At 43.9% G+C, this 18,895-nt stretch overlaps 1 protein-coding gene across 1 annotated transcript in view; it reads left to right on the forward strand.

Annotated features, from left to right (window-relative positions):
• Positions 1–3,422: 3,422 nt before the first annotated feature.
• The window catches only part of LOC113451314 (polyunsaturated fatty acid lipoxygenase ALOX15B-like), a 42,009-nt gene continuing 26,536 nt past the window's right edge, over positions 3,423–18,895 (forward strand). The window contains exons 1-4 of the mRNA XM_087917289.1: positions 3,423–3,480; positions 4,434–4,540; positions 12,912–13,088; positions 13,824–13,988. Coding sequence (XP_087773415.1) covers positions 3,423–3,480; positions 4,434–4,540; positions 12,912–13,088; positions 13,824–13,988 — 507 coding nt within the window. The remainder of the gene's footprint in view (positions 3,481–4,433; positions 4,541–12,911; positions 13,089–13,823; positions 13,989–18,895) is intronic.

An 18,895-nucleotide genomic window follows, 5' to 3' on the forward strand; every position in this document is an offset into this window, starting at 1 on the left:
CTTCATTCTCACAATGCCGGGGTGTCCCTGGTGCAACGCCTCAGGACTCGGAGTGCATGCAGCGAGGTCGGAATGACCACTCGAGTGCCCCACAGTAGACAACCCTGCAAACTGGACAGCTCCTGCATGCGAGTCTTAAAGGGTGCGAATTTGTTATCAACATTGCCTCCCGGCCACCCCCTCCTCACCCAGTCGAGCACCTGGGCGGCGTTTGGTCTGCCTTGGTTTTGGCGGCGATGTCAAGGCGGTGATGGGCAGGTCCAACTGGGTGATTTCAAAAATGGCATTGACAGGAGCTGGGTCTTCAGCCGGAGGCGGGTAAGGGGCAGCGACTGAGTGCGTCAGCGTGGGATAGAAGTTTTGCCGGGCGGTGGATAAGTTTGTATGAGTAGGCCGCTAGGAAAAGCGTCCACCTTGTCATCCGAGGAGAGGACTTGAGGTGTCTGTTTGTCGCCGGCCAGTAGGCCCAGGAGGGGCTTATGGTCGGTGACCAGTTCGAAGAAGTGGCCAAAAGGAATTCGTGAAACTTTTTCACGGCTGCAACAACTGCTAGGGCTTCCTTGTCTATTTGGCTGTAATTTCGCTCCGTGGCCGAGAGCGTCCTGGAGAAAAAAGCGATGGGGGCCTCGGCGCCATTGGCGAGTCGGTGACTAAGGACCGCCCCAATTCCAAAGGGGATGCGTCTGCTGCCAGTACTAAGGAAGGTTGGGGTCGAGGTGGATGAGCACTGCCTCTGACGTAAGTAGTGATTTGGCGTTAAACGCCTGGTCTTCTTTATGCCCCCAGTGCCACGGTGACTTTTTGTCTAGTAATCTGTGTAGGGGTTCGGCTACTGAGGCTTTATGGGGCAAGAAGGATGCATAAAAGTTTAGGAGCCCCAAGAAAGCTTGTAGCTCCGTTTTGGAGGTCGGTGTGGGAGCTTCGTGGATCGCCCTAACCTTGGACTCCAGGGGTGAATGCCAGGCGTCAATTTTATAACCCAGAAAGTCCACCTGTCTGAGTGGCAATGGCGCATTTTCTTTTTTTAACTTGAGGCCATGCTGTCTGAACCTCTCTAACACTGCTCGCACTCTCTGGAAGAGTTGGGGTCTGTCCCTGGCAGAGACCAAGATGTCGTCCAGTAGGGTACTACACCAGGGAGGCCCTGTAAAATCCGCTCCATGAGGGACTGAAAAATACCGGGCAACACTTCGCCAAATTGGAGGCGCTTGCATGGAAGGCACCCCTGTAGTGGCGATGGTCTGAAGTTCCGCTGTTTGGTTATCAACAGGGAACTGTTGATATGCTTGAGACATGTCAATTTAGCTTAAAAATACTGCCCGGTTCGAATGTGTGCAATAAGTGCTGAATAGCGGGCACAGGGTAGGCGCTAACTTGTAAATATTTATTGATTGTTGTCTTGTAGTCCGAGCAAATTCTCAGGCTACCATCTTTTTGAGGGGTGTGACAATGGCGTCTCCCACTTGGCGAAATCTGTTGGCTCAATGACCCCTTGTTTTAGTAGTTTATCCAATTCAGCGTCTAGTTTTGGTCGAATAGCAAATGGAACTCTCGTGGTTTAATCTGATTGGGACTGCCTGGGGGTCAACGGTGAACGAGATGGGGTTCCATTATAACACCCCAGCTCCTCGCTGAACACATCTGCGTAGTCAGCGAATAAGAGTCAGTGTCTGAGGTTGAGACAGCATGGACTCCTGTTAACCCTAGGCAGGTGGGAAACCAATCGAGCCCCAATAAGGTGGAGTAGATTGCCGTTAACTACCACTAGAGGTAGGTGGCCTTTAAAAGCTCTAAAACTGACAAAGAACTTGCCTCTGCCGATCACGGGAATGGCCTTCCCCTGGTAGTCCTTCAGACCGAACTGGCATCTCTGAAGCCGGGTAGTAGATAGGCTGGGGTGGAGTCTCTTGAGGTGTTCCACGAGATTATTGAGAGCGCTGACCCTGTGTCAACCTCCATGTACGGTTTACCTTCTAGGGAAGCGGAGAGAGAAATTTTACTAACAGTGTGGCGAAATACGCCTGGCAAGGCGGTGCGTGCGCAGTTTAATACTTGCACCTCTGTGGTCCCGAGTGCGAGGACGGGGGTCTGTGTGCAGCGCTTTGCCAGGGGGCTTGGCAGACTCTCGCAATGTGCCCCTCTTATGGCAGTTGTTGCAAGCGGCTCCTTTAAACTTGCAGGTGGCCCTTTGATGTGATCCCCCACAGGCTGGGCACAGCGTGATGTGCTTGGGTGGACGGTGTATTCTTGTTTGGCCCCTACCTGCGACCGTCTGTCATTGGTGAGGCGATGGACATCGTTCTCATCGTTGTGGGCTTCCTCCGCTTCCACCTCTTCGGAATGGACTGGGAGCGATGCTAGCTTGGCACTTGGGCCCTGAATTTCGGTGGCTGAGATTCGTTGCTAGCTCGGCTGCTAGGGCCTCCTCTACGCGCTTGCGAGGTTGAGGTCTTTTTTAGCTAACAGTCGCCTCTGTAGGTTGAGATCCTTGACCCCACAAACTAATTGATCGAGGAGCATGTCCTCCAGGTATGTTCCAAACCTGCAGTGCAGGGCTGCTGTTCTGAGGCGGCCATATATTGGTTGATGGTCTCCTTACTTGATTGCTTCCTCATACGGAGCGTGAACCTCCTGGCGATTTGTGAAGAGGTCTGGGGCGTAGTGGTTAGTGAGGATCTCAAGCAAGCGCTCCGGACCACGGGCGTTTTTAATTCTCTCGGCGCTACGCAGTGCTGCGGCTAGTGCTAGTAAGCGGTGGCTCCATGATAGATTAGGAAATAGGATTTTTCCGATGCTCTCCCGCTATCCGACCAGGCCGACCGCATCGATGTAATGATTGAAGCGGTTCTTATACGATTCCCACTTCTCTTCGTCTGGTTTAAACGCACAGGAATACTGGGTTGGAACTCATGGTGCTGGAGCGGCTGGGCTGCCTGCGGAAAAAATCTCTCTGGGACTACGGCGCTCGTGAGTTACTAGTGATATCAGCTCTGGAGAGGTTTTTGCTAACCTCTCTTTCTCTCTCTCTGGGTTACCACGTTGGCTGCTAGCCGTTGGAGGTGTCTTGATTCGCGCCAAAAAAGTGGGCGTTAGTGACTCTCTCACAGCGCTGTGCTGTGATTCCCTACTGGCTCGAAATTCCAAATGACACCCGTTTGAATTTCAGCGCCAAATACAGAGCGGCTGCGGCTGCAGGCCTTCACTTTCCCGTGGCGGGGCTAACAAGCGGCTACAGGCGCTTCTAACTATTTGACTCAGACCGCTTTCTCTGGCTGCGGATCTGCGTTTGCTCTTTGATCGCTCGTTTAGATTTAGCTGACCGCTCTCTCTCAGCGGCTGCAGCCGATCGCTCTCTGGGCTGCGGATCGGTGGCTAGTGACTCAGCGGTTGCAAGGTGCATCTGGTAGCCAAACCCACCTTAGATGTCGCCAGTGTTAAGTTTGAGCAATGAGAGGCTGAACCCGAGCACGCCGTGCAACAGTACTTTATTTTACAAATAAAGGGCTGACCAGTGCTTGCCAAGCCTGGAACTGTGAGTGGACTGCAGGACAATCAGCAACCAGTTGGACCCGCTTGGAGCCTAGCTTTTATAGCTGGCTGCTGGCTGAAGAAGCGCTGTCCAACCAATGGGAATGAGGGGAAGTATCGCCCACACAAAGTGAGTGGACAAAGGCTGAGTGAGGACTCCCCTTGAGTCCTCTTAGCCACTGAGCCACTGCGTCCTAGTAGGCAACCACTTAAATATGAGCCAGCGGTGTGCGGCGGCAGCCAAAAAAAGGCCAACACAATCCTAGGCTGCATTAACGGAGGGATAGAATCAAGATTACGTGAAGTTTTAGTACTACCTTTACAAAGTCTTAGTAAGACCCACACTTGGAATTTTCCATCCAGTTTTAGTTGCCATGATATAAAAAAGATACTGAGACTCTGGAAAGAATGCAGAGAAGAGCAACAAAGCCGATTAGCGGCCTGAAGGATAAAACACACAAGGAATGGTTGCAGGAATTGTGTATGTCTAGTTTAATGAAAAGAAGGAATAGGGGGGACATGATAGCACTGTTTGAATATTTGAGGGGCTGCCCCAAAGAAGAGGAGGGTCTACCTATTCTCCAAAGCCCCTGAAGGCGAGACAAGAAACAACAGATGGAAACAAATCAAAGAGAGAACCAACCTAAATTTCTTGACAACGAGGACAATTAACTAGTGAAACAGCTTGCCACCAGAATTTGTGGGTTCTCCATCACTGGAAGTTTTTAATAAGAGATTGGACAGCCAGTTGTTTGGAATAGTATAGGATTTCCTGCCAGAGCAGGGGTTGGACTAGAAGACCTCCAAGGTCCCTTCCAACTCCGTTACTTAATTCTGATATTTAAGATGGCCTTGATAGTGCTGCCTCCTGACTTCTGGTTTGTTCCTCATCGGTGTCGATGCAGAATCTGTGATCGTGCGCGGTTTCGCCCGAGCCCACTTGCTGGAGGATCCCGATCAAGACCGGAGCCACCCTGGTGGCGTGATGAAGAAGGGGGAAATCACCTGGAGGGTTGAGGGGAGCCTTAACTCCACTCCCTGACAGGAAAATCTCTCCCAAAGGCAAGCTGCTGTGGTGGTCTTAAAATGGCCACCACGAAGACGAAGAACATTCCGGGAAACTAAGTTTTGTGCTGGAGAGAGAAGTAATGAGCAGAGTGAACCAAGCAAAGGACATCACTTTTGAGGTATCCTGGTATCAAATTAAAGGGCTATTTTGGAGGAAAGTGTGTGGAAGCAGCGACCAGAGAAAGTGAGAAAGAAAACGGGTCTTTAAATTTGGATTTGACTATTCTATAGGACTAATCTGGAGGAGAAATTTAAAGGAAAATTCATTAACACAACAAAGGTTTAAAAATTAAACTGGACAGATATTGAACTGTGGGCACTTAAAGGGGATAACAAAATGCTGGAATTAAGTTTGTTGAATGATTGAAATTAGCAAACTTAAATATTATATTCAAGAAAGAAAGTTAAAAAGAAAAAGACTCAAGAGCGCCACCTGATGGTACAGGAAAATTTTAGTATGTTTTAAAATGAATGTCTGATCTTTTTGAGACTTTGGATTTTGGAATTTGAAAGAAAATAAAAGGAACTTTACGATTGCCAGTAATTTGGGAAACAATGGAGAGGCCAGTTAGAGGATTCGGAATAAAGACTCAAGAGTATGAATTGTTGAAAATAAACTCAAAATATATTGGCTGAAATAATATACTGGACTATGAGATTGAATATATCTACGAAAGAAGAGGATTTCAGCTATTAAGAAGAGGAAAGAAAAAGGAAAAAGAAGATATCATGGAGGAGCTACTTGTTGACGTAAGACTGGACTCACAAGATATAAGCTCGGATATGCAAGATATAAGGGACATGATAAAAATCAAACTTGGAATGTGTAATTATGTACTACAAAAATTAGAAATGGTGACTCAGCATACACAAGAACATAATAAACCAGAGGGGGAGGAGTTTGATAAAGAAAAAGCCAACTTAGAAGGACAAAATGAACAACATTTATTTAAGCGAAGGGGGGGGAAGGAATTAAAATTAAAAATTTGTGGTCTGATGGGATAATATAAGGGAGAATGGCTTGGAAAACGGCTAAAGAGAGAAGGAAAAAGCAGAAAAAGGAAATGTAAAAGGAAGATCAAAAGAGGGAGAGAGAAAAGTTTAATAACTGGAATGAGAAAAGGAGGGGAATAAGAATGGGGAGGGAAAGGGAATTAAGAGAAAGGACCAGAAAATAAAGAGAAACGGGAAACAAACGAGGATGAAAAGAAGGTACACTATTCAAAGAGTGAGAGATAATGGGTGGAAAAAAAAGGAATAAGGAAGGAGATTTCGCAAGGCAATGTGTTGGGATGTATAAGAATATATTGAAAATAGTATTTTGTAATGTATAGATGATTTATTGAGAAAATATAATGCGGAATCTGAGAAAAAAAAATATATATATATGGTTTTTTTATACTAGATAGGGAGATTGATATTAAGGAACAGTGAAGGTGGTTAGCTCAAATTATTAACTAGAGGGGACAATTATATTTACAGATAAGGATTGATAAAATGACAAATGTGACAGGAAAAAATAATAGGAGAAATGACAATAGAAAGGAGATGAGAATTTTAAATAGCATTGAAAAATAAGATATGAGAATATACTAAGAAAAATGGAAGGAGATATATTAGGATTTGGAACTGAATAAATGAATATAGAATTGAGATGAGAATTTTAGATAATATTGTAAAATAAGATGAGAGAACATGAATTGGAATTGGATAAGCTTAATATTTAATAATGATAAGGATGACGTAATACAAAATTAAACAAATAAAATGAATAGGTAACTATGGTCATGTTTGTATTGAGATGTGAAACCTGGAACCGTACTGCTTGCCAAATGAGAATTTTTTATTTAAAAAAATAAAATGAAATGAAAACAGGGAGAAAATTGAATAATGGAATCATTAGGTATGTTTAACTGATATGGTGGTAGGCATTTGGAGAGAATAAGGTTGAAAATAAATATTGAAGAAGTATGAATTAATATGAATATATGCAATGAGAGATATATGATATATTGATGCCACACTGTTAATGTATTGTTGTTATATGTAGATTGAAATAAAAAAAAATGGGGGGGGGGAGATAATACTGCCTCCAAGAACAACAATCTTGTGAGGTAGTCTGAGCTGAGACAGGATGAACCCCAAAGGCACCCAAAATATCAATTCACTCCTCTTGAACCCAGGAAGGCCTAATATTCACAAGTTCCTCTGTTTTGGAAATTGCAATAGGATCTTTCCAGATATTTTTCACATTTCCACCTTCCAAAACATTGCAGATATACCTAGATTTTTAGGTGCCTTTCCCTGCCTGTTGACCTCAGGCTGGGATGGATAACAACGCCCATCATCCCCTATCGACCTGCATTTAAAACCCAGCAGGTGCCAGCTGGGGATGTCCTTTGCAGACAGCCAGTTGAGTAGGACCAGGTAATTACAAAGAGGCAAACTCACAGGTTGTCTAAACAGCAATTTTATACCAGCAGGTGATGCAAATGGATTTTTTTTTAATGTCAATTCCATCAACTCAGCAGCTGCCTGCAGGAAACGCACACAAATCTTGGCTGGTTATAACCCTGGTCTTGTAACATATAATTCATGGCAAGTTTCTTTAACCCATTGTGCTCTTTATTATGTATGTATGTATGTATGTATGTATGTATGTATGTATATATACTCAGAGAAGCAAAGACCCGAAGACAGAAGCCTGAAGATGATGAATGAGACTTCATCGAAACGTTGCCTAGATACTTCCAATTTTATGCAGGAGAAAACCCAAATAACCAAAGATCCATATACAAATACCCGCGAGAACCTCAGAAAACATTTTATATGTATATGTATATGTGTGTGTATATATATATATATTCTTAAGTTTTCGCGGGTACTTACATGTATGGTATTCAGCTTTGTTCAGGTATTTTCCCACATCATTATAGTTGTGCCTTTAAAGTTGTAGCGACGTTTCGGCAGAATCTCATCTGCCATCATCAGGCTTCTGTATAGTGTTCATCTGTGAGTCAGACGGTTGTGAAAGCCTGACTCACAGACGAACACAATACAGAAGCCTGATGATGGCAGATGAGATTCTGCTGAAACATTGCTATAACTTTAAGAGCACAACTATAATGACGTGGGAAAATACCCGAACAAAGCTGAATACCATATATACGTACATACACATATATATGTATACACACACACACACACACACACACACACACATAATTTGATTTGTCAACTGCTTACAAGATAATAGGTATAAGTAAAAACATAGTTATGACATGGATACATATAAGAAAAATAAAAAGCTAAAAGAAATAATAGGACAGGGACGGTGGGCACGTTGGTGCGCTTATGCATGCCCCCCCACAGACCTCTTAGGAAAGGGGTGAGGAAGAAACCACAGGGTCAGGATCCAAGCAAGAATAGAACTGAACAGAACAGAACAACAGAACAGAATTCAGAATTCAGATTTCAGAGTAGAGTAGAAAATAGAGAATAGAGTGAAACAGAACAGAATAGAACTGAATAAAAAACAGAATAGAATAGAATAAAATAGAATAGAATAGAAAATAGAGTGGAACAGAACAGAACATAATAAAAAATAGGGAATAGAATAGAATAGAATAGAACAGAATAAAAAATAGGGTATAGAATAGAATAAAGAATGGACAATAGAACAGAATAGAGAATAGAATAGAAAATAGAATAAAGAATAGAAATGAGAATAGAATAGAATAGAAAAAAAGAATAGAAAATAGAGAACACAGAATAGAGAATAGAATAGAATAGAATAGAATAAAATAGAATAGAATAGAATAGAAAATAGAGTGGAACAGAACAGAACATAATAAAAAATAGGGAATAGAATAGAATAGAATAGAATAGAAGAGAAGAGAAGAGAAGAGAAGAGAAGAGAAGAGAAGAGAAGAGAAGAGAAGAGAATAGGTCACTTTTTCTGTGGGATGCTAATTTTGAATGGTCACTAATTAAATTGTTGTAAGTTGAGAACTACCTGTATCTTCCTCCAATTTTTTTTCTTATTTTTCTTCTCAGGATGCACACCAACCAGATGTGTCGCTCTGCTCAGGATGATTGTGTACAGTCTCCTGCTTGGGCGGGGGGTTGGACTAGTTGACCTACAAGGTCCCTTCCAACTCTTTGTTAACCTGTTAATGATGGATCTTGTTATTGATGGAGATTTTGGGAGGTTCATTCCTGGAGGCTTTCAAGAAGAGACTGGACTGCCATTTGTCAAAAATGGTGCAGGGTCTCCTGCTTGGGCAGGGAGGGGGGGTTGGACTAGATGACCTATAAGGTCCCTTCCAACTCTGTTCATCTCTGTTAATCTCTGTTGTAGTCCAAACTCCTGGAGGGTTCCTAAATCTGGCTGCATTCCAACTCCCAAACAAGGCTTGACAAAGTCAAAGAAAGCTATATGAATATGGCTAAAACCCAAGATTAAATCCCAGTTGGCAGAATTTGGAAAAGAAAACCTTGGTTGATTCACCCAGAATCTGGCTAGGATTAAAGGCTTGCTCTTTAAAACACAACAGGTGAAGAGAGACAGATCGCCTCTTGGTCATCTTTGAGCCAGAAACCTTCAATTAAACCCGATTTAATGTTATTAAAATCATATGCTGGAGTGGAAAGAAGAAAGAAGAACGTCAAATCAAAGGTATGCCCTCGATTAATTCTTCAAGGGCCCGCCCTGCTGGCTTCCTGGACTTGGCTTTTAATCATCCCTGCTACCCTGTTTCCCCAAAAATAAGCCCTACCCTGAAAGTAAAGTCCTAGCTTGATTTTTTTTAACACCTGCACCTAATATAAGCCCTATCCTAAAATAAGCCCTAATTAAGATCCTGCTGACTCCAGAGTGCACAGATAAACATTAAACTAATGTGGGAATTTGGGAGTGGGTAGGTGGAGCTGCACCTTTGGTCAGTTGTAGCCAGGCCTCGCACACCCCGACATCAGAAGTGAATTCAGCAGGTTCTGACCAGTTCTGGAGAACTGGTAGCAGGAATTTTGAGGAGTTCAGAGAACTGGCAAATTTATTTATTTATTTATTATTTGTCGATTGCTTACAAGATAATAGATATAAGTAAAAACATAGTTATGAATATATGGATACCTATAAGAAAAATAAAAGAAACAATAGAACAGGGACGGTAGGCACATTGGTGCGCTTATGCACACCCCCTAGAGATCTCTTAGGAAAGGGGTGAGGTCCATAGTAGACAGTCTAAGGTTAAAGTTTTTGGGGTTTGGGGAAGAAACCACAGAGTCAGGTAGAGGATTCCAGACATTGACCCCTCTGTTGCTGAAGTTGTATTTCCTGCAATCAAGTTTGGTGCGGTTTACCTGGAGTTTGTATCTATTGTTTGTTCCTGTATTGTTGTGGTTGAAGCTGAAATATTCATTGACAAGTAGGACATTGCAACGTATGATTTTATATACTATACTTAGATTGGACCGAAGGCGGCGTAGTTGTAGGTTTTCTAGGTCTAGAATTTCAAGTCTGGTGGCATAAGGTATTTTACAACGAGTAGAGGAGTGGAGAACTCTTCTTGTGAAATATTTCTGGACTTTCTCAAGTGTGTTAATTTCAGATACGTAATGTGGGTTCCAGACTGATGAGCTGTATTCGAGTATCGGTCTAGCAAATGTTTTGCATGCTCTAGTTAGTAGTGTGATATTTACCAGAGAAAAAGTTACGTAGGATTAGGTTAACAACTCTTAACGCCTTTTTGGCTATGGAGTTACAGTGGGCTCTAGCACTTAGGTCATTAGAGAGGAGTACTGCAAGGTCCTTGACAGAGTTTGGATCATCAACAAGGTCTGCTGCAAAAAAATAAGAAGTAGCCACACCCACCCAGTCACATGGCCATGCCCACCTAGCCACGTCCACAGAACCATATTTGCATCCCACCCCTGCTGATACCTGCCTTGTTGGCCCATTTCTTTGGCAGCCGGCAAGGTTTTCCTGAGGCCTCTGGAGCTGATAACAAAGCTCTGGATCGATCCAGAACTCTGTTATCAGCTGCAGAGGCCTTCAGGAAAGCCTTGCCGGCCATAGAAGAAGCTCCTGGAGGACTCTGACAGCAAAAAAAAAAAAGGGGGGGGGCGATGCATGCAAGTGAGGTTAGTCAGTGGATGACAGCCCCTCCCCCCAAAATAAAACCTGGTGCCTCTTTTTGATGGCTATATATATATGTATGTGTGTGTGTGTGTGTGTGTGTGTGTGTGTGTGTGTGTATGGATGGATCTTTGGTTATTCAGGTTTTCTCCCGCGTAAGATTGGAAGTATCTAGGCAACATTTCGATGAAGTCTCATTCATCATCTTCAGGCTTGTGTCTTCAGCTCTGTGCTTCTTCACTCTGAGAAGCACAGAGCTGAAGACACAAGCCTGAAGATGATGAATGAGACTTCATGAAAACTTTGCCTAGATACTTCCAATCTTACGCAGGAGAAAACCCGAATAACCAAAGATCCACATACTAATACCCGCGAGAACCTCAGAAAACATATATACATATACATATACATATACATATACATATACATATATCATAGGGTCTTATTTTGGGGGTATTTATTTCCATTTCACAGTTGGGAAAATTGAGAGCCCAACATTGATCAAAGATGCATTTGAACCCAGGACCCAAGTGGGTCTCCAAAAAGCAAAAAGTTGCCCACAGACATTGTCTAGAGAGATACAGGTGATGTCATTAAGTGATGTTAACGTGGTTGTTAAGCGAATCCCCCATTTGCTGCTAAGAAGGTCACCAAAGTGGATCACGTGACACCCCCCTGGGATACTGTGACCATCATAAATATGAGTCGGTGGACAAGCACCTGAATTTTGATATCATGATCCTGGGGATGCTACGACAGTCGTTAAGTGGGAAAGGTGGGCATAAGTCCATTTTATCAAGGCTGTAATGTTGAACAAATGGTCATAAGTTGAGAACTGCCTGCAAAATCTCCAGGTCCTTCTGTAATACAGGTTGTAAGCCCTCGCCTTACAATGGTTCATTTAGTGACTGTTTCAAGTTATGACAATTCTGAAAACAGTGACTTGTGATATGATCGTTTTTTGCACTTATGACCGTTGTAGCATCCCCAGGGTCACGTGATTTACATTTGGATGCTAGGCAACCAACTCACATTTATAACGGTTGCACAGTCCCAGGGCCATGCAATCCCATTTTGCGACCTCCTGACAATCCAAATCAATGGGAAAGCCGGATTTACTTAACAACTGGGTTACTCGTTGAACCATGGCAGTGATTCACTTAACCACTGCAGCAAGGAATGTCGTAAAGTGGGACAAACTCACAAATGTCTCACTTAGCAACCTAAATTTTGGACTGAACCGTGGTCGTATGTTGAGGACTACCTGGAATAAGTTAACAGATGGAATCGGTAACCGATTTCCCCAGCACTGGGTTCCTGATAGCTCCGGGTTCAACCAGTCCTAGGTCCTGAAAAGTAGAGCAATTCGCACTCAGTCCTCAAAAGTCCGAGCCGCAAAACTGAGGATTTTTTTAAAAAAAAATTAAAATAAAATCAGGCCTGTTTATTAGATTTTGCCATGATGCAAATCAAGGATTTGCCCAAGAGGATAAAACCAGGTTTTCCGACTGAGATTTAAACCCTGAAAGTCAGTTTCATGCAGAGAGAGTGGTATTTGACCGGTTTGGACTGGTTCTATAGAACCGGTTGTTATGATTCTGTGGACTTCGGAGAACCGGCAGATCGTGCCCCTGGCTGGCCCTGCCCGGCCTCCCCTCCTGGCCCAATCAGTCCTTATCATGTATGCACGACATCGCACGCATGTCCAGCATCGCTGACTGCGTTCTCCCCCGCCCAGTTACTCCTTAAAGTATTTTTTTTCCCCTCCTCCGGATGATCGGCTGTTCCGACATTAAATGTTTAGATGATTAAATGTTTAGGCTGCCCGTCTCCCCTCCCAGCTGACCACGTGACTTCACTTAACCACAATGGGTCATTAAAAATCAGGTGGACTCGCTTAACGACCGCCTTGTTGAGCCACGGAAGAAAAGGTGATCGTAAGTTGAAGGATTGCCTGCTGTCTGGAAAAGGGATCAAACGTGGTTGCCCCGTGCGAAGGCGGAGACTTGGAGGATCCGGGAGGTGAGTCACCATTGGTCGGAGCTCACTTCCGTCGTTGAAAACCGTGCACCGAGCAGAGGGTTGGACTAAATGACCTCCAGGGCTCCCTCCCGCCTGGATGATTGCACATTGTAGGAAGGGCTCAACCGTCTTCTAAGCACCTGGGCTCTTCCAGCATTTGTCAGTTAGCTTCACCTGGTGCCGCGGCCCTTCCTGGGTGCCGGTGAGCAGCCACGGGAGGTTCAGAGGTGGGGGGAACGGAGACCGGACCTCCCACACCGAACAGCCTCAGGCCCACCACCACCGCCTGGTCTCGCCCAGCTTCGTCTCTCACCCCGAAGCTCAGCGGCAGGTGAACGGACTGGTTCTCTGGCTTATGGGGACAAATTTCAGGAGCTGAACGGGAGCTAAACTTTGGGGCTGATTTGTTTTTTATTTTATTTTCTTTCTTTCTTTCTTTCTTTCTTTCTTTCTTTCTTTCTTTCTTTCTTTCTTTCTTTCTTTCTTTCTCTCATTCTTCTGTCTTCCTCTTCCCCACTCTTCCACCCTCCCTCTTTTCCTTCCTGTCTTTTTTCCTTCCTTCCTCCCTTCCTCTTTCATTCGTTCATTCTTTATTTTTTCTTTCTTTCTCTCTCTCTATTTCTTTCTCTTTCTCCTTCCTTCCTTCCATATTTTCTTTCCTCCCTCCCTCCCTCTTTCTTTCATTCTTTCATTTTTCTTTCTTTCTCTCTCTCTATTTATTTATTTCTTCTTCCTTCCTTCTATATTTTCCTTCCTTCCTTCCTTCCTTCCTTCCTTCCTTCCTTCCTTCCTTCCTTCCTTCCTTCTTTTTTAACCTATTTTTCTCTTTCTTTTTCTTTCTTTCCCCATTCCCTTCTCCTTATTTTGCTTCCTTTTCCTTCCTTTGCTTTCCTTTCTTTCTTCCTCCCTCCCTCCCTCCCTCCCTTTCTTTTCTCTTTTTCTCTTTATTTTTCCTTCCTTCCTTCCTTCCTTCCTTCCTTCCTTCCTTCCTTCCTTCCTTCCTCCCTTCCTTCCTTCCTTCCTTCCTTTCCCTCTTGCCTTTGTCACCATCAGGGTCACTGGCCAGCATGGCAGCCGTCCCCTCTCCCACCATCTACAAAATCGAGTGGCCACCGGCAACTATCTCTTTGGTGGCACCATGGACAACATCTCCATCTCCTTGGTGGGCACCCACGGCGAGACCCACAAGTTCCAGCTGGATAAATTTGGCAAAGATTTCTCACCAGGAAAAGTAAGTGCTGGGATGTTGACACAGATGGAAACCAGCTGGGGAGCCTCCAGCTGTTTATTACAGCTCCTGTCATCCTCTGCCCCCTTCCTGAAGGCTGGCAGGAAAATCTTCCGGAGGAAGAGATTAAGATTATCCTTTGCCACCCTAGATGGCAACCGGAAAAACCTGCTTCAGTTCAGGGTTTCTCAACCCAGGTGTGGACTTCAACTCCCAGAATTCCACAGCACAGCCGTGGAATTCTGGGAGTTGAAGTCCAGACATCTTCTAAGGGCCAAAGTTGAGAAACACTATTTCATTTTATTTCATTTCATTTTATTTTATTTTATTTTATTTTATTTTATTTTATTTTATTTTATTTTATTTTATTTTATTTTATTTTATTTTATTTTATTATCTCATCTCATATTTATTTGTTTGTTTGCTTGCTTGCTTGTTTACTTGTTTACTTATTTATTTATTTATCTATTTATTTATTTAATCTGGTAGTCTTCTGGCATTTGCAAGCCAGATCTTCTGAGTTGACTTTCCAGATTTTCCAATTTCTCCAGCTGAGCTTTTGACATGCAAGGAGAGAGTCTCAGGTTTTTGGGAAGAAATTGCAACAGGACTCATCCAACTGGAAGAAGAGATTGCCCTCTGCTAATTTCACCCTATGGGTGCTTTGGCGGGGGGAGGGGGAGGAGAGGGAGGAGAAGGACTTGGGGTCCTGGGTGTTGTCTGAACTTGGCTGTTTTCTTACAGACGTTTCATTCATTGATTAGGGAATATCATCAGCACGGTGGTCATCAAAATAGCACTGATGACGTTCCCTAGTTGGGTCATGAAATGTCCGCAAGGAAACAGCCAAGCTCAGAGAGCACCAAGGACCCCACAGTCTTCCTCCTCCTCCTCCTCCTCCTCCTCCTCCTCCCCGCAAATCCCATTCCCTCCTAGCACTGATGATGTTACCTAGTTGGGTCATGAAACATCTGCAAGATTAACTCTCCCCCTCTCTATTTATTTTTTTCTCCTTCCTCCCTTCCTTCCTTCCTTTCTTCCTTTCTTCCTCCCTTCCTCCCTCCCTTCCTTCCTTCCTTCCTTCCTTCCTTCCTTTCTTCCTTCCTCCCTTCCTCCCTTTCTTCCTTCTTGCCTTCCTACCTTCTTTTCAATCTATTTTTCTTCCTTCCTTTTTCTTCCTTTTCTTTTCTTTCTTTCCTCCCTCCCTTGCTCCCTCCCTCCCTTCCTTCATTCCATTTTTCTTGGACAAGAAAATAACCCACTTCAGAGAGCACCAAGGACTCCCTTGTAGCACTGATGTTGTTGCTTAGTTGGGTCATGAAACATCAGCCAGGAAACCACCGAGCTCAGAGGGCACCAACTTTGACCTGCAAATAATCTCTTTTATCAGAAGCAGGAAGCACCTGCCTGCATCCCAAAGAATCAATACTTGGGGTTTCTTTTCCTTCTTCAATTGATCTCCTCTCGAGATCCAATGAGGGGCTGAAATCCACACACCCCCAGGACCCCCAGCCTGCCATCCCCAAAGAGGGGGTCTCTAAGGAACAAATTCAACCCAGCTGCCTTCTTACGAACCAATCTCTAAGCTGAAGAGCTTTTCCTTTTAACCTCCTTAGCATGAGAAATGATTCAATTTTTCTCTTCTTTGCATAGATCCGAACCGAAATTTAATCTGGTTCCACCAGTTCAATCTGCAATGTGCTTTTTTTTTTTTAATTTAGGGAGGGAAGCAGAGGTGGGAGGCTGGATACGATCCGAGCATTGCTTCATGTAAGTTTCTGCATTTCCCAAGAAATAGCTCAGCTCCAGTGGCCTAGAGGTGGAGCGCTCGCCTCCCAATCAGGAGGCTGTGAGTTCGATCCTAGGTTAGAGGCAGATATTTGTCTCTCTTTGGACATGTTGAGAATATATCTGCCGAACAAAACTCTGCCCCGGCGACACGAAGGGCATCCGGCCAGTAAAACACTCAGCTCCATTCAGTTGCCATTCAAATTTGTGGGGGCAGGGTGGGGTCCATGGTGGAATGGAAATGACTGGCATGGTGGCCTAGAGGGGGAGCTCTTGCCTCCCAATCGGGAGGCTGTGAGTTCGATCCTAGGTAGGGGCTAATATTTGGAATAGAGCCTCCTGCTCGAGCAAGGGGTTGGACTAGATGACCTCCAAGGTCCCTTCCAAATCTGTTATTCTATGATATTTAACACAACATTTCTGTGGCTAAGTGGAACCTTGGCTCAGTGAGCTTGGTCCCCATTTTATGACCTTCCTGGCACACTGAGACCATCTTAAATGTGAACCAGCTATCAAACACCTGAATTTAGATCCCACATTGTGGTGAAGCCCAAATGGTTGTAAGTGTGGTGAAAAAAACGGCCCTAACTTGCTTTTTTTCCCCAGTGCCGTCGTAACTTCAAATGGTTGCTAAATGAAATACCGTAAGTTGGGGACCGCCTGTATCCATTTGACCATCTCGGGGTCACGCAATCGCTTTCCTCACCTGCTTCCAACAAGCAAAGTCATTGTTGAAAATCGTATCTGTTTAACGACACCGCAATTCACTTAACCAACGGGAGGAATTTCCTTTAACCGCCGTGGCAGAAAAGCTCGTAAAATGGAGCTTGATTTACCTATCAATGGCTTTGCTTAGAGCGGGGGAAATTCCAGTTGCCGTGGTGGTCGTACGTTCAGGAGCAGCCTGTAGCCAGCAACCCTCTTCGATTGAGGTGGAAACTACACCGATCCAATGAGGTCAACTTTGTGACCACAGTGTCAGGACTCCAACAAATCCACCCCCCATTCAAATCATGTCTCAAATCTACTCTCAGAGTAAAAAAGATTGATTTATTAGAAGTGGCCATGTCGCCGTTAGCTGGGTGCAGCCGACCACTAAAATACGTCATTCATTTCCCCCTTGACCCTGGTCTTCCTCCCACCCCCTGGATGTATATTCTCCAATGGGACACATCCATAGCCAAGAGTCATCGATCATTCTCTCCAGTAATATTCTTGTGCTCCGACAACTTTGGGCTGCCGGGGCGATTATCTAGGCACTTAAGGAAGGCACTGTTTTGCCCCGCTTCCTTTCTGCTGGCAGCTAAAAGGACCAAAGGAGTATCTTTTTAGTTGCCACACAGCTGACGTTTTTGGATCTATAGACTTCCCACCTCAATCAAGGGAGGTTTTTCCTATTTATTGGCAAATTAAATTTCCTCGGTGGAGCTTAACCCATCCTTGCGTCCATGTCACAGCCCCACAGCCACAATTCTGAAAAGGGTTAAGCCAGAGGAGGACAACGGCCAATGAACCTCATAGGTGAAGATTGAGGTCAACGAAGTGACCGTTTCAATCAACCGATCAATCAGAATAGACCTGGAAGGTACCTTGGAGGTCTTCTAGTCCAGCCCCCTGATCAAGCAGGGGGCCCTATAGCATTCCAGACCAATGGCTGTCCAGTCTCTTCTTGAAAACCTCCAGTGATGGGAGCACCTACAGCTTCTAAAGGCAATTTCTGTTCCACTGGTTAAGTGTCCTCAGTGTAAGGGGATTTCTTCTCAATTCCTTCTCTCCTGGGTCCATTTTTATCCGTTGCTTCTTGTCCTGCCTTCAGGGGCTTTGGAGCATAATTTCACACACCCCCTCATTTGGGGGTAGCCCCTCAAATACTTGAATTACTCCTATCATGTCCCCCCTAGTCCTTCTTTTCTCTAGATTAGCCAAACCCAATTCCTACAACACAGTGGTGGGATTCAAAATTTTTTTTTTACTACCAGTTCTGTGGGCGTGGCTTGATGGGCTTGGCATGGCTTGGTGGGCGTGGCAGGGGAAGGTTACTGCAAAAAATCCCCCTTCCCTCCCCACCCCACTAACCTGCTTTCCAGCTCCGTTCTCCTCTGCAGGGCAACAAAAGGAGACCCAGCCAATCAGCTGGGACTCAAGGGGAGGCAGAGAAGAGATGGGATTGGTGGGGCCAGTCAGAGGTGGTGTTTGCTGGTTCTCTGAACTACTCAAAATTTCCACTACTGGTTCTCCGGAACTGGTCCAAGCTGGCTGAATCCCACCTCTGCTGTATCTGTTCTCTGTATGTTTTAGTCTCCAGACCTTTAATCCTCTAGTTGCTCTTCTCTGCACTTTCTTTCTTTCTTTCTTTCTTTCTCTCTCTCTCTCTTTCTTTCTTTCTTTCTTTCAGAGTTTCTTTCTTTCTGTCTTTCTTTCAGAGTTTCTTTCTTTCTTTCAAGTTTCTTTCTTTCTTTCAGAGTTTCTTTCTTTCTTTCTTTCAGAGTTTCTTTCTTTCTTTCGAGTTTCTTTCTTTCAAGTTTCTTTCTTTCAGAGTTTCTTTCTTTCTTTCTTTCTTTCTTTCTTTCTTTCAGAGTTTCTTTCAGAGTTTCTTTCTTTCTTTCTTTCTTTCTTTCGAGTTTCTTTCTTTCTTTCAGAGTTTCTTTCTTTTTCTTTCTTTCTTTCTTTCAGAGTTTCTTTCAGAGTTTCTTTCTTTCTTTCTTTGAGTTTCTTTCTTTCTTTCAGAGTTTCTTTCTTTTTTCTTTCTTTCTTTCTTTCTTTCAGAGTTTCTTTCTTTCTTTCTTTTGAGTTTCTTTCTTTCTTTCAGAGTTTCTTTCTTTCTTTCTTTCTTTCTTTCTTTCTTTCTTTCAGAGTTTCTTTCAGAGTTTCTTTCTTTCTTTCTTTCGAGTTTCTTTCTTTCTTTCAGAGTTTCTTTCTTTCTTTCTTTCTTTCTTTCTTTCTTTCAGAGTTTCTTTCAGAGTTTCTTTCTTTCTTTCTTTCTTTCGAGTTTCTTTCTTTCTTTCAGAGTTTCTTTCTTTTTCTTTCTTTCTTTCTTTCAGAGTTTCTTTCTTTCTTTCTTTTGAGTTTCTTTCTTTTTCTTTCTTTCTTTCGAGTTTCTTTCTTTTTCTTTTCTTTCTTTC

This window comes from Pseudonaja textilis, chromosome Z, assembly GCF_049901715.1.
Source record: "Pseudonaja textilis isolate UNSWEBS1 chromosome Z, rPseTex1.2, whole genome shotgun sequence".
In the NCBI taxonomy this organism is placed as follows: domain Eukaryota; kingdom Metazoa; phylum Chordata; class Lepidosauria; order Squamata; family Elapidae; genus Pseudonaja; species Pseudonaja textilis.